Source organism: Rhea pennata, chromosome 2 (assembly GCF_028389875.1).
Source record: "Rhea pennata isolate bPtePen1 chromosome 2, bPtePen1.pri, whole genome shotgun sequence".
Taxonomy (NCBI): domain Eukaryota; kingdom Metazoa; phylum Chordata; class Aves; order Rheiformes; family Rheidae; genus Rhea; species Rhea pennata.
The window spans coordinates 97,748,042-97,760,769 of NC_084664.1; the positions used below are offsets into that span (position 1 = coordinate 97,748,042).

The 12,728-nt window shown below is 38.8% G+C and overlaps 1 protein-coding gene across 3 annotated transcripts in view; it reads right to left on the reverse strand.

The window, feature by feature from the left end:
* Window positions 1–12,728, reverse strand: part of DSP (desmoplakin) — a 40,870-nt gene that overhangs the window by 4,579 nt on the left and 23,563 nt on the right. Inside the window, exons 13-23 of one of the 3 annotated variants that reach the window (XM_062569992.1) lie at window positions 12,182–12,308; window positions 11,469–11,673; window positions 10,600–10,817; window positions 9,584–9,750; window positions 9,138–9,276; window positions 7,681–7,874; window positions 6,677–6,839; window positions 5,985–6,068; window positions 4,809–4,916; window positions 4,068–4,166; window positions 2,708–3,205 (exon numbers count right to left, since the gene is read on the reverse strand). In XM_062569992.1, coding sequence (XP_062425976.1) covers window positions 2,708–3,205; window positions 4,068–4,166; window positions 4,809–4,916; window positions 5,985–6,068; window positions 6,677–6,839; window positions 7,681–7,874; window positions 9,138–9,276; window positions 9,584–9,750; window positions 10,600–10,817; window positions 11,469–11,673; window positions 12,182–12,308 — 2,002 coding nt within the window. Of the gene's footprint in view, window positions 1–913; window positions 3,206–4,067; window positions 4,167–4,808; window positions 4,917–5,984; window positions 6,069–6,676; window positions 6,840–7,680; window positions 7,875–9,137; window positions 9,277–9,583; window positions 9,751–10,599; window positions 10,818–11,468; window positions 11,674–12,181; window positions 12,309–12,728 lie in introns of all 3 variants that reach the window. The other 2 variants (XM_062569991.1, XM_062569990.1) reach the window with 2 other exon arrangements.

The following is a 12,728-nucleotide window of genomic DNA, read 5'->3' on the forward strand; positions in this document are numbered from 1 at the left end:
TGTAATACATGCATATGTATACATCTATGTACTGATGTCAAATAATGCTAAACATTCGTGTTATTTTTTAATTAGCATGAAGATTTTTAAAATCAAGGAAATAAAAACTGAAAAAAAGGAAAGAATATCTGAGAACTGGAATGAAAAAATGATTATAAAGGGTACAGAAAAAAGGAAATGTTTTCACAAGTGCTCAGTTATAAATACAGGAATAGCTCTTTGGACAAGAAAATAGGCAGAAGAAAGACAAAAAATACTTTTTCTTTCACTTTTCTGGGCTACCGCCTAAGATTCAAGTTGAGGAAAAAGAGGGCTGATGGTAAGATTTGCAAGTCTGTCTTAGGAACATATATCTCATCAAAAGTCAATGAAATTTAGGTTTATATACAGCTGAAAATATCACCTTTCATTCTTAGATGTAGCCAAGACTCGTTTTACCCAGCTAAACAGCACCTTGACAGCTTGTTGATTATGGAGCTTTTAACTGGTTTAGTTGATGATACAACTCAGATCAGCCTCAAAGGACTACTGTAAGCTATCCTGGTTAAAACAGCACTGAGAAGCACACAGCTAGCAGGGTACAGCTAAAGCACAGGGGTATACCACATACTCTCATTTCACCCTAGGATGGTGTGGTGAAGACTGGTGCAGACCATGAGGGCAAGGCTCAGCTGAGTGATTAAGATAAGTTATGGCTCCCTAGTACTGATCCCAGGGCATAAAGGGACTGAGGAAGTGGCCAAAACTTGCCCTATTCTTTAAAAATTAACAAGGGGAGAGGTCATAAAAAGGATATTAGTCACAAGTACAGTGAACTTAAAATAACAAGGTGTGAATTAGGTTGATTCAAACGGACATTGCAATTAATTAATCGGAGAGACAGTAAAGTCGGGATCAAAATATGTGTGAATACCTCCAGAGCCTGCTTTTGGAATTTTTCAATTTCCTGTCTCAATTTTTCCCTTTCTTTCTGTAAATCATTAATCAACCCCTGAAGTTCCAGGGTTTGCTTGCTGCTCGTCTGGAGCTGATTCTTTAGTTCAGCAATGGCAGTATTTTTCTCATCAACTTCACTTCTGACCATTCTGAGGTTATCGTATTCCAATCTAACATTTCGCAGCTCTTCCTCTAGTAACAAGTGTTCCTTAGTTAGGTTCTCGGTAAGAGACTGAAGCCTTTCAATTTCTATTTTGCACTCATTCAAGTTTTTGCTTTTCTCCTCAGAGGTTTTCTGTAAGTGCTCATATCGTAGGTGAGCCTGTTTTAATTGCTCTTGTTCTTGGACCAACTGACGGCGTAAAGTCTCAATATCGGATGTATATTTTCTTATCTCCTCCATGTATCTCTGCTTCTCTCTCACATGACCATCTAATGCTTCTCTTTGGTGTCTAAGATCATCTTCATTCCTTTTCTTTACAATAGACACTTCCTCTATCTGCTGTGTGAGATTAGTGATTTTAACTGATTGCTCTCTCAGAGATCTCCTCATGCTTTCTATTTCCTCTTCCAGTTTTTTTCTCCTGGATGTCTCCTCCATTACGTTTTTATTCTGCCTGCAAAGTTCCTCCTCTAGCTTATGTTTCTGGATCTGCAAGTCCTTTATAGTGCTTTGGGACTTTGCACTTTCTTGATCCCTTCCTTTTTTCTCTTGCAAAACTCTTTCATAGTCAATTTTCAGTCTAGCCAGGTCCTGCTCTTGGATCCTCAGCTTGTTGATTGTCTCAGTTGCACTGGTGTTTGCTTTCTGTAAGTCAAACTGAACTCTTTTTAACTGACTGTTCTCATCCTCTAGTTCTTTCCTTTGACTTGTTTCCACATCCAACAACTTTCTCAGCCTGTCAATCTCTTTATTCCTTTCCTTAATGGTCTTAGAAGCATCATCAAGTGACTGTTTGTATCGCATGGTTTCTTCAGAGTGTCTCTGAATAACTTGTTTCAGTTCAATCTCCAGCTGCTGTTTCTTCTGAGAAAGCTCAGAGCCAGCTGCCTTCTGCTGCTGAGCATTCTCCTCTACTTTCCGTAGATTATCTGTTGTTTGACTTATTGTATTCTTCAGTCTCCTAATTTCCTCACACAAATTCCTATTTTCTCTCATGGTATTATCAAGCTGAGTTCTATAATTATTTGTGTCCTCTTCCTTTTGCATGGTGACCTGGTGAATTGTGGTCTTTGTGATATTAATCTCAGTTTCATATTTGTTCTTTAAACTAATAATTTCCTCATCATAACTGTTCCTTACCTTAGCCAATTCATTTTCAAGTTCCCATCGGCTTTTAGCCTCTTCTTGAAGCTGAATCTTTAGCCTTTCTAGCTCCTTAGTTTTATCCTGTATAGTTGCAGCAGCCTCTTCAAGAGCCTGCTTGTATCTTGAGCTGTCTTCACCACGAAGCTGAATGATCTGTTTCAGCTCCAGCTCCAACTGGTGCTTTTGCTGTGATACCTCAGAACTGCAAGCCTTTTGTTGAAGGGCATCCTCCTCCGCCCTCCTCCGCTGGTCTGTGGTTTGCAGAATGGCATCATTGAGCCTCACAATCTCATCCTTAAGGTCTCTGTTTTCTCTTGTCAGTCTGTCAACCTGGGCTCTGAGACCTTTTGCATCATCGTCTTTCTGTGCAGCTATCTGCTGGATTGTGGTCTTCTTAATATTAATTTCAGTTTCATACTTGTTCTTTAAATTACTCATCTCCTCGCTAAACTGGTTTCTTACCTTAGCCAGCTCATTTTCATATTCCCTCTTCCGTGTGCCTTCATCCTGAAGAAGAACCCTTAATCTTTCTATCTCGTACTCCTTCTCCTTGATGACCTTCTCAGACTCTAACTTTTGCCAGCCAAGGCTGTCTTTCTCGTTTTGTCTTGTTTTCTGCAGCTGGTCATAATCATTCTTCTGCTGTTCATATCTATCCTCCAGCAGCTTCCTTTTTCTTTTCTCATCTTCAATCTCATAAGTCAGCCTGGTTATTCTGTCATTTAGATCCTTTATTTGGGCGTAGCATTTGTCCAGGTTTTGCTTAGCAGAATTTCCATCCATCTCAGCTTGTCTTTTCATCTCCTCCAGACTCATCAGCTTTGCTTTGAGTTGAGAAATGTCCAGCTGGTACTTCTGCAAATTTTGTTCCAGGAATTTATGTTTGTTGCTTGTCTCTGAATTTGAATCTCTGGCAAGCCTGAGTTCTTCTTCTAGGAGTTCAATTTTGGTGGCTTTCATCTGCAAAATGAAAACAGGAAAAAAATGCACATATGACAACTTTTTCAAAATGATTACATGCAATACAATATACATTCACAACACTGAAAACTTGTAATGTCAAGATTTTTTTTCTCTGCCTCAATGGAAGCTGAAAACCATCCTTTGTTTAATGTCAAAGTAAATTTTAGAATCCTTACGTATTCAGTCAGATATTATTCAGAAATCAATAGGATGACTTTCAGAGGGAGAAGGTATATGATGGGGAGAGGGGAAATGGACTTCAGATGGTAAAATCTGTTGTACCAAGAATTCAACAACGAACTATTAAATAGCCTCATAGAGAATCACCACCATTCTTCTAACAGGTGATTCACATGCCCTATATGTGAGTTCTGAAAGGGACCTCGTTCTGTTCCCACTGAGATGAATCAAATTAAGTGTTATCACATTTGAAACAGTGGATACCAACATTGCAGACATAGTCTGAAATGAGACATGGCTTCTTTACTATGAGAAAGAGATTTTCAGCACTCAAGATAACTGCACGTTCTCCAAGGTCAAGGCTTTTATGGGAGGAGACGGACCAGGGCTTCATACTTTTGGTGAATACCTCCTGTTTACCAAGAAGGCTGAAGTTCTCCACCCCACACATCACCTCAGAGTTGACTGCAATATACCATACTCTTTGACAGAAGATGCATGAAACTGCTTATATGTCTCCTTGATGGGACACCACTGAGTCTTCTGTTGGCTGAGTAAGCTCAGGATTTAGTTTTGTGGACCATTTTGCACTGCACTAAAGCAGAAAGTTTTGGACCAATGATAGCTTGCTAGCCTGTGATAAAAATGGAAGGTAAAAGAATTAAGAAAGGTAGATTACCTTCAAATCTTCCATGCTCTTTAACATTTCACTTAAGAATTTGTAATAATCTCCTGATCTTGTAAGAAGTTCTATGTAGCGAGACTGAGCCTCAGCAGCCTTGAAAAGAAAAAGAGAATTGTTATCAGCCTCTACTAAAGAGCTAGAGATGAACACACTAATACACTTAGGTCTCAGATCACTTAAAGGATTCCAAACCACTTGAGAAAACATGTCACTTGAAAAGAAAAAAGTAAATTCTCCTCTTGATAACTTCACATGACTTTCTCGGGATCCCACAGAATATAAATTCTCCCTTCTGATAAACCTACACCTTCTTTTTCAAGATTATTTTCTTCCACAGCAGGTGTGATAAATCCAAGGCTTCATTCCCTAGTTCATCACATTCTTCCTGTCTGACAGTCACAAGTACCCTAGGTTAAACTTTAAACTAGGTTGAAAGTGACTAATCCACTTAGGGCATGAATCCTACTTTCTCACAATGTGTATGTAATAGATATTGAATAGGAATGAGGTAAATTCCTGAGGGTTATTCTACACAGGGAGTTATTTTCTAAATGAGCCCAAGCATAATTTCACAGCACAGTGACTATTCTGCATCAATTCCCTGTGTGTACCTGCTTAGTACACATTTACAAATAGCAGCGCTAATTTTTAGAATATAGCTGGCTATAACTTGCCATGTCTCATATGGATTAATAAACCTATTCAAAAGAATGATGGGTGAGAAAAGAAAGATACCTCTTGCAGAATCAGCACTGAAGGAGACTGAACAACAGACTTCTTGATAGGTATGTTGAGCAAGGTTTCTAATCCTGAACTGTAGGAAGCAACCTGTAGTTCATAATCCTGCAAAACAGAGAAAAATAAGACCCATTTAGCAACTGCCAAGGAACTCCCTGGTATTTGGACATCTAAAATGCAAATAAGGATGTTTTTCTTGTTATAAAAAGCTACATAACTTTCTTTTTCCTGCCATGTACTAGTGACCTTGTTATAAATAGAGGCTCATCAGTCCAGCTACTACTGCAGGGACTCATAGGAGAAGAATGACAAAGGGAAGGAGAGAGAATAAATATTTTGCTAAAACAGAGAGATACGTGTTTCTGTTAGCTGAGGGCTACAGAGAGGTAGAAGAATTCATGGAAGCAATTGATCTAGATACTACTACCAACCAAACGTTATCAGAAATAGCTTTCTCAGTATCTCTTTTATGCTATATATGCCATGCCAGACATACCAAAATCTCTGTCTCAGAGAGTAAGGTGGAGCTGGAAAAAGCATGGAAATAAAGGCTACATAGAAAACCAAAGACCACAAAACCACGCTCTGTTTATCTTCTTAGTTTTCATGGCTGCTGCACACCACTTCTGCTAATCTGCACTGGTCTTGCTTCCTAGACCTAATCAGTTCTACCTCCTCAGCTACTAATCTGTTCTCTACTCTCTTACTTTTAACATGTGAAATGGAAAGGGTTGGTCTTTCTAAAAGGAGGCTTTGATTCTCCTGAAGAGAAGTTCTCACTGGTATCTCCTGTATCCTCGCGGTCCTCAAATGGTAAGTTTACAAATTGCTTTCATTACACACCAGTGCTTCAGCTGTGCCGCCCCTTCCTCCCTTCTGGAAAAGGTTACCCAGAGAGGTTGTGGAGTCTCCTTCTCTAGAGATACTCAAAACCCCCTTGCATGCAAACCTGTCTAACATGCTCTAGGTGACCCTGCTTGAGCAGGGAGGTTGGACTAGATGACTTCTAGAGGTCCCTTCCAACCTTCTGTGATTTTCTGTGATTTTTCACTTCAGCAATTTCTGCATACACAAAACAGAGAGCTGACATTTCACCCACCAGTAGAGCAGAGGCAATGGGATACATCCCACCATGAAAAACCATGTCTTACAAGAACACTGAAATCCAAGTACCTTAATTGCAGCCGAGCACTGATCTGCATGCTTGAGAAGCTCCTCAACTTTGTCTCGCTTCCCACAGATTTCACTGTGCAAGTTCTGTCAAGAAAAAAGTGAGCTGTGAATCAGTGCATCTGATTTGCCAGTATTTCCTCCTGTATATCCTGCTTCCATCAGAAGGTGTCTCCAGTATGAGACCACTGCAACCCCAGAGGCCTACACCTGAAAGGGCCTGTAGCTGCGCAGTCTTTAAAAAAGGCAAACTTTCTGTGTATGAGAAGATTTTTCTGAGTAAGAAATACCTAGCAGCTGAACAAACATCAGAGCTGGGGCAGGACAGTTGCTTGACTTTATCTTAGGTGTATTTACCCTCTCTTTATTTTTATTCGTATGCTACAATTTGACCCATAAGCTGCAACATCATACAGTTCCTTTGATTAATTCAAAGCTGATGTGTAAGAGTGTTTGTCACTGGGTAGGAGCCAAGCAGGGCCTTACTCATCATCTGTAACAGTACCATCAGAAAGTAATGAGAATAATACTTCCTTTCTCCTGCCTTCTATATGTGCAGTGGTTTTTTGGTAGCTTGCGTATTTTGTAATTCAAAACAGGATACAGTATTGCAGACTACATTGTTACAGATATTTTCTGAATAGTAAAGCAGTTTAAAATCCAATTAATTGAGGACAATGTTAGGTGCTGTATACCTTCTGTTCATGTAGGTATCTCATGATGGTGTTGCAATCGCACAGTTTCATGGACTCAATGGAATCCTGCCTGCGTCTGGCATCACAGACCCATTTACTCAGAGCCTGGTATAGATCTCGGTAAGTTTTCAGCTGTTTGATCTGCCTTTCTAAATCCCAGGATCTTAAAAAAAAATATCAGGGAAAACTGTCAAAATGGAAAGGGCATTCCTTCTCCCTTTTGAAACATTTGTTTAGAAACAAGACACCTTGATAAGCACAGCAATAAACTAGGTAAAACAATGCTGGCTCTGAAATGAGATTCTGAACAAAACTTTTCAGTAAATGAGAATCATACCAGTTACCAGTCACACAATATGGGTTTTTAGTGCCTCACTTTTGAACAAGTGTACCAGATAGGGAGATTGGCAAACCTCCTATTGCCTGAAAGATGAGTAAAACTTCGCATGTGACAAAAAACAATACCACTGACTTTAGTACACTTTATGCATAATTTTCACCAAATCAAGGATAAACTGGACAATTTTTATCATTAGAACTAGATTTTGGGCTGAAGTAAAAAAGTATTAGAATATGCTTTAGTTCATTAAAGCATTAAAAACATCTTAATTTATTTTTCTTTTTTTGTGTGTTAGTTTAAATTTCTTACCCATCAGATAAAGAGTACTGAGGAATAAACATGGTTGCTTTTTTTGAGGAGCAAAATGCTGGCTCGAAGTACTTAATCCAAGAGCATCAGCAAGAATAAAAAAAGAAAATCTTAAAACAATTCCTTAATTATATGAAACATTACATTTTCTTGATCAGTCTTACACAATCCCTTTGAAGTATGTTCAATCTATCCACAGTTAACTGTAGTCTTATTGCCATGAGATCATTATTTGTGAACTCTTACTTTCAGAGAACTTGTTACATTACAACAATGCTATTCTTTTAGATTAACTATTAGATGATCTCCACAGCAATAGCAATAAGGAAAAAGCCATTAGGAAATTCTTACTAACCTGTTATCTATCTGTTTCTCAGCTCTCTGCCAGCGATCTATTAGTTGGGTAACCTTGTCAGAAAATTTTCCAATGTCCATATCATACAGGGTATATGACTGGCAAGACTGTGCATGGATCTGATGTGTTTTCTGTAGTTCATTTTCCAGGGCATTCAACAGTGACTTTTTCATGTTTAGATCTGCTTTCATTTTCTGGAGGAAAACAAAAATGATATCATACCTTTTATTCTTCAGAGAGTACTGAAATTTCACCATCAACAGCATGCATAATGTGTTAGGATTTAAACATTTTGTTTCTAGTTCAGCGAAGTATGTATGCTGATGTCAGCTGGATTTAAATACACATGAAGTGAAGAATATACTCTGGTAATAGAGATAGCCTTAAGAATATATTTAAAGTCAGACTTACTCCTAAGTAATTAAGTAATTTGTTGAACCAAAGCCTTCTGCTCTCATATTCTCTAGTTAACATTTCAGTTTTTCAGTTTCTCAGACTTATGCACAGTAGTTCCAAAAAAAAAAAAAAAAAAAAAAAAAAAAAAACCCGTAGGATCACACCTCCAGATTGTAATATAGGATCAAGCCTCTGGATTGTCATATAAGTTTTACATTTTATAGGTTTTTATTTTTTTAAAGAATTACTTGTGGATGGGGGGTTGTTTACATCTGTAAAAGCATCTTCCACAGAGATGTTACTCTCCATGCACATACACACACACTTGTGTGTGTTCACATGCGCATATCATGAAATGGCACACAGTGCAAGTAGAGCTCTCCCTCGTATTCCCTGTCACAGGGATGACTGCATCCTTTGATAACATGCTCAATTTTTTTGTCTCGCTCATACTTACATCAGCTAAAACAACTCCCAACAACTGAAACAGCAGCTCTGACTCAACATGATAAAAAGGTAACCTTGTGCTCCACCCACACACCTTTTCCCTATTACATCTGAGAGCAGGAAGAATAAAGAAGGTCTATGTCAAAGGCAATCGGTACACAAAAGGACCCGCTCAATGTCAGACAAAGGATATCCCGGAATAGGACAAGCTATCCAGGAATAGGACACAGAATAACACTATAATTTAATTTGTTACAACTAGATGACATGACAAGTAATTAATAACCCTTTTTTGCAAGAAAGGAGATAACGCCTTCAAATCTACCTTCGTAAGTGATACGAATAAACACAAACAACTTTGCATTAGCATGGATTATGGAGAACTCCCACCTTCCATTCCACTGGCTTTGCTATGGAGGCAGCAACAACCAGGGGATGGAAGAACAGGTAACCTGTACTTTCCTCCTAATAATTTGCAGAAGCAATTGAACATCTATGTTATAAAATACAACAGGATCAGCTCTTCAACTCTTGTGTTTTTGCAAGGGCTCCAGTCAGCTCAATAGACCAGGGACAGCAGCTAAGAATTTTGTCTTTGAGACTCAGCCTCTCACCTTCAGACAGGCCCGGTAAGCCTCCACTTTGTCAAGATCCAAAGGAACAGTCTCCTCCTCAGAGAGTCTGACTTCAAAAACTCTGACCACATCTTCTGTTTGTAGAATGACCTGGAGTAGACATCTTAGTGCATTCAAGCTACAATAAATAACACAATAAAAAACAAATCCATTAAGAACTGAAGCAGGAAAGTGCTGTTTATAATCCATTGTGAATCATCAAAGAGAACTGGCAATACAAAAGAAAATTCAGCTATTCTCATGATTCTATTTTTTTAAAAAAAAACAGTATTTCAGAAAAAAGAAGAAATTCACATAGGTGTTTGTTTCTACCCACACGGCAGCATTTGTAGAAAAGAAGATGTCTGATATCAAAAGGCATATTTTCGGACTAAGAATTATGGGAGAAAGAGAATGACTTATTGCTATAACCTTGATTTTCTTACCTGTCTAAGTAGCCAGCAGACACACCATTAATATTTTCCAGTTTTTGAAATAGCGCATTTATCTCTGACTGCAAGTACACATACTTTTCAGAGCCTCTGAAGTTAGGCAGCAAATCCTTATGCTTATTGAGGGTTTCAGCCATTATTTGAGAGTCATTCTGCACACCCTAAGGAAAGAGAATGCCTGATTTACATATTCTTGGTGGCTGAATGATCATTCGACTGCACGTATGCTATTGGTCTCTCTATCCAAATAGTCTGCTATTATCTAACTAGCTCAATTGAGGAGAGAAGCAGTGCTTCAGCTTGCTTTCTTCAAGATAACATTAGTAACATTCAGTGGTTTCCTTAGTGCACAGTCCACAATGGTAATACCTCTCATCTGAGCAGCTCTCTCACTCTAGGCACTGGCAAATTCAGCTCTGTAGAAAGCAGGCCACGGAGCACTTTACTGCCAGCAGCCTACTCCACACAGTGGAAGCGCCAAGGTGCTTCTGCTCTGAAGGCCTTTGCAGCCTCATTGCTCTGTGGGAATTTAATTCTCATATACTGAATCTGTTCTCTTTCCTTATCAATTTTCACTCTCCAGTCCCCTTCAAACTTCTAGTGCTGGGAGGGAAGAGAGTGCACAGGCCTCACGCATCCACATCACAGACTAAAAACAGCACTTCAGTGGTGGGTGCTGAAGTGGTGTCTGTGCAGAAGGATGTTAACAGCGTTTTAACTTGGATGAGGCTTAACATGAGCTCACATCCACTAGACATCAGGCCTTCTGTATTCTTAGCCTGACAGAATTCTTGTAACAGCCAAGAGTCAACTTTTTTTATTTAGGCCCCCAAAGGAGAAGTTCAATCTAAATCATCATAGTTAGCTTCTGATTGAAAAACACATGCTAATTAACCACATAAAAGAAAGAACAAGGCTTTCACAGCTGATCAGTAATACAACTGCAGTGTGCTCTGCAGGACAGAATCATGCTGAGTTTGAGAAGCTCAATGAAAAACATCAACAGTTACCTCTAAATCCTTTAATCTGACTGAAAAGTCATGCAGGGCCCCTTGATCCACTCCAAGAGGAGCTCTTTGAACCATCCGAATTTCAGAAGCTTCAATCTGACGTCGAAGTTTCTGAAGCTCCATCAGTAGCCAGGCCTCCTGCTTCTCATGCTCTCGGTTTCTGTCATTAACTATAACGGTGTTTGAGGAACCCACAGTACAGGTCTCAGTTGGGACCACTGTAAAATGTAATTTTTTTTTAATATATATTTTTACACTGTAAAAATTAGGAGGTAAACATCAGTTGTCAAGAAATCTCCTTCATATGGAAAGCCAAGGCAATGCCAAAAACACCTACGCATTGATTTGACTTGTAGAACTGAGAAAAAGTGGAAGAAATGGGTTCTTATGCAGCTGTTTCAGGTCACGAAATCTCCCCTTTACAGAAAGAGAAACTTGCTTTCCCAAATGTAGCAGTGAGATTTTTGTTTCCTAATAACTGAAAACATATCAGATGGACTAAATTCCTCTTACTTCCTCAGCAAGTTTCAAGAATTTCAGAAAAGTATCCCCAAGATTCACACAAGTGGAAAGAAGAACAAAATCCTTGTGTATAGTCTGTTTTATCTGCTATCTTGGGAGACAGCAATTACAATTCTTGGACACGTTTCTGAGGAATACTTTCAGTATTTTCTGGTCTCTAGAATGTTCAGTCCAATGTCGATGCATTCCAGCGAAATTCTTCTTTTTCCATGTCTCCTCCTTTTCAGAGGTGATTTAGCAGAACGAAAGCTTAAACTCACTAAGCATTTTCACATAAAAACCCCCACACCCCCAAACAGAGAAACTCAAGCAGGACAATCAGAACAAAATGCAGGAGTACAACAAACCTATTTGTGGTGGTCGTGCTTGATTGGGCAATTGTATAATCAAGGTTTGGTAGTGTTTCTGGGCATCAGTGAACTGACTCTGGATATTTCGTTTGTCTTCATCACCAAACATCTCTGAGCCCTGGCTGTTCCTGAGGAACTCTTGGTAATGGATCTCCAGGTCAGTTATTATTTTTTGGTAATCCTCCTTACGCATCGTCTTCAGCTGAAATAAGAAAGAGAATGTTGAAAAAGCAAGTAACTGGAGAAGGTTAACGATAAGAGAACCACTACAGAACAAACTAATACAGCTGTGGAAAAACAGAGGAAGTGCTTCTTAGAACAAAACTTACCCACGCTGCTTTAAAAAGAATGGTGTGAAAAGTGCCATGAAAACTAATATACTTCTGTTGTAAAAATTTCATAGCTTAAGAATAGTTTGTGACTCTACACCCTTATGCTGTCTATCCATGCCTTTGTGTAGTGGGAACTATTACAGCAAGTATGTAGTAAGTCTCCTTAGCTAATCTTCCAATTAATCCATATCGTATTCAAAAGGGATAGTATTTTGCTTGTCCTTCAATAAAATATAACTACTTGTGCAACCCAGCAAAGTAAAGGCCCATGGTTTTGGAGAATAACAGCTGAACAGGAGACAGCAAGCACTGCTCAGGACAGCAGAAGCCAGGTCATGGATATCCTTGGTCTACAGTTAGGACTAGTTAGAGTCTTACCTTGGCAATAGTCATTGCTCTGATTTTCTCAATGTCAATCATGCAATAATGCCAGGATACCAGGCTCTTCATGTTGATATAAAGCTGGTTCCACAAAGCTAGAATAGCTTCATAGTACTGCTCAATCCTGAGATGGGAAAACAAAATTTCATAGTCAAAACTTGTGCATCTCTTACATAGCACAGCTGCAAAACACCTCAAGAAACAGCCATTAGACGTGGAGTGCATTAAGACTTGTTTCCACTAGAAAATGTCCTGCAAATGAATTTATCCATGACTCTCAAATGAATAAACAGTATATCAAAGAATCTAGAGCTGAAATCCCAAACTCTCTCCAGTATTTTGATTTTGGCCATAGGTGATATTGCTAACAAGAGGAAAGCTTTTTTCTAAAAAAGCTGGTAAAGTGATAAAGCAAAAGAGCAAACTCGAACTTTTCTTCTCATATGACAACCTAAAGTAATTTTAAGCATGTAATTCAAGCTAGCAAAAGGCAACATGAAGTGTTAGTTAAAGGATAAACCAGTCTCTTTCAGACCAAACTCAC